At 38.0% G+C, this 2500-nt stretch overlaps 1 protein-coding gene across 12 annotated transcripts in view; it reads left to right on the top strand.

Moving 5' to 3' along the window:
• Window positions 1-2500, top strand: part of LOC113819544 (titin) — a 228235-nt gene that overhangs the window by 151534 nt on the left and 74201 nt on the right. For all 12 annotated transcript variants that reach the window (XM_070128134.1, XM_070128140.1, XM_070128138.1 and 9 more), the window contains one exon: window positions 1986-2108. In XM_070128134.1, coding sequence (XP_069984235.1) covers window positions 1986-2108 — 123 coding nt within the window. The remainder of the gene's footprint in view (window positions 1-1985; window positions 2109-2500) is intronic.

Raw genomic sequence — 2500 nt, 5'->3', positions numbered from 1 at the left:
CACGTAATAACACAGTGGAGGGCAAGTGATGGGTATAGAGTTACGTAAAGGAAAAAAAACGAAGAACGGAGCAATGCAGTAACGTTGCCCTTTGCCGTAAAGAATTCACTTTTCGTAAACGTTTTTACCGAAGAATGAAAACATTTTTATCATTATCCGCAGGTAAAAGTAGTCAAACCGCTTTAAGAATCAAACAAATGTGTTTAAACAAGATGATTTACTTTCACACGGACCCATGACGTCACCCTTGTAAAGTAGTCTTGCTCAGTCTTGCCCGATTCGCTCTGACCATGAACGGCTGTTGCTGTCCCGAGACCCGTTCACTTGAAGGAAGACAGGGATAAAAGTGTGAATGATGCAACAATACTAGACTTTTCCTTTTTCTTTTATTTTTTCCTCATGATCGAGGCGGAGATGCACTTGACAGATTTGTGATGATTAACGATGTGTTGTCATATTCGTGATATTCATCTAATCTCAAAATTCGTAATGATGATTATTTCGAAGACGAGAATACTATTCAGACATATTGCATTTAATCAGTACTAACCTCTCAAGCGCATCGTCGCTTCAATAGAAAAAAATAGAGAGTATGTATGGATGTCAAGTGAGAGAGGGTGACAAAAAGAGATATTGGAGGAACGAAGCAATAAAGGCGAATTACTGTTTTATTCAGTGGCAGTATGTAAGCATGGTGATATTTCTGATCGTCTGATTATTTTTGTGCTTGATTTAGTAGTATAGGAATTATAGGAAGTACGAAATAAAAATCAGTATTTGAAATCCACTCTTCATCACTGAGGCAAATTATGTATTGAATATTATTTCTCATAAAGCGGAATTCAGGTCAGCCAGTACCCAAGGGCAAAACAGGATATTCGAGAAGAGTACGCCTTCGGAATAAAAGAATATCGACGTGCTTACCCAGACGTGCAAAGGACGTCAGGTTGGGCGGTGTCTTTGAGGGGATGTCTTGTTAGCAGGTTCCTGTGGCGAGGCGCTGCGGACCGTCTCGCCGGGTATGCTGGAACGGCTGGGCATTCGGTTATAACACGGGGTTGATGGGGAATGGGTGAGGGTAAGCTTACTCCATCGCACAGGGTGACTATTCCAGGTGTGTTCCGCAGGTGGCTCTTTTCTGTTTTTGTTCTGTTACGAGTGTCACGGTTATGTTTTATTGATGAAAATAAAACTGGTTTTCTTCACTTGAAATTAGATAGCAATCAGCATAAGAAAAGTAAATCTGTACATATCCCAATGTGAATATTCAGGGCCCCAAGTAGAGGAAATGAAAACAGTGTATAAAAGAATAAAAACAAACAAACTGCTGAATAGAAAAATTAAATAACAGGTAGTGGGCGGAGAAGCGTTAAGGTCTTAAAAGGGAAGTGCATTAGCATCCAAGACCTTTACAACCGTACCCTAGGCCTATAATTATTAATGCCTTTTCTGAATGAATTAGAGATTTACATGGCAATTATTCGTTGAAAAGTCTCGTGATATTCTTTAATTCTGTTCGATAGCATATTTCCAGGGTATTAAAAACTACGGTTAATATATTATTCGCCTTAACAGTGGCCACGTTGCCAGTAACATATGGTGGGCGTCTCCCTTGTACACTTATCAGCAGGAGCTCCTTACAAGTGTGTGTGTGAAGTGTGTGTATACGAGAGAGAGAGAGAGAGAGAGAGAGAGAGAGAGAGAGAGAGAGAAAGAAAGAAAGAAAGAAAGAAAGAAAGAAAGAAAGAAAGAAAGAAAGAAAGAAAGAAAGAAAGAAAGAAAGAAAGAAAGAAAGAAAGAAAGAAAGAAAGAAAGAAAAGAAAGAGAAAGAGAAAGAAACACAGAGACAAACGCTACAATACCACACCAACATCTACAGTACAAACAGGCGTAAGCAAAAATCCTCCCGTTCCCACTTCCTAATAAAGTAGATAAGTACGACGATCACATTTCCGTTCCTCATCCTCGCACTCTCCCTCCCACAGAGCGCTGAATGGCTGGAGCTAAGAGTCGTGGAGCTGACGCCGGGGATGGTGTACCTCGGCTCCACCCTCGAGGAGGCGACGCAGCTCCTCCAGGCGCACGAGGAAGTCCTCGCCAAGCTGCAGGTTCGTGATTTGCTTATTTTGTTTTTGTTTATTCTTCAAGAATTTCAAAATCTATGTATTTTGATATGCTTATTGTTGTTGTTGAAATTACTAGTATTGCTGTTGCTATTATTATTATTGTTATTGATATCATATATTTTTTGATTGTTTATATTTTTTTATTAATATCATCGTTATTGTTATTTTTTGTTTTATTAATATCATCGTTATTGTTATTATTTTTGTTATTACTAGTATCTGTATTAATTGTTATTATTAATTGCTATTCGTATTGTAATTGCTGGTATTATTATTAGCATTATAACCATTATCATTGTCGTTCTTGTTAACGTCATTATTATTATTATTGTTATAATTAGTAGCAGTAGTACTAATAGTAACAGTAGTAATAG

The sequence above is a fragment of the Penaeus vannamei genome, chromosome 12 (assembly GCF_042767895.1).
Source record: "Penaeus vannamei isolate JL-2024 chromosome 12, ASM4276789v1, whole genome shotgun sequence".
Lineage (NCBI taxonomy): Eukaryota > Metazoa > Arthropoda > Malacostraca > Decapoda > Penaeidae > Penaeus > Penaeus vannamei.
The sequence above is the reverse complement of the archived record's forward strand: the minus strand, read 5'-3'. Positions and strand labels throughout refer to the sequence as shown.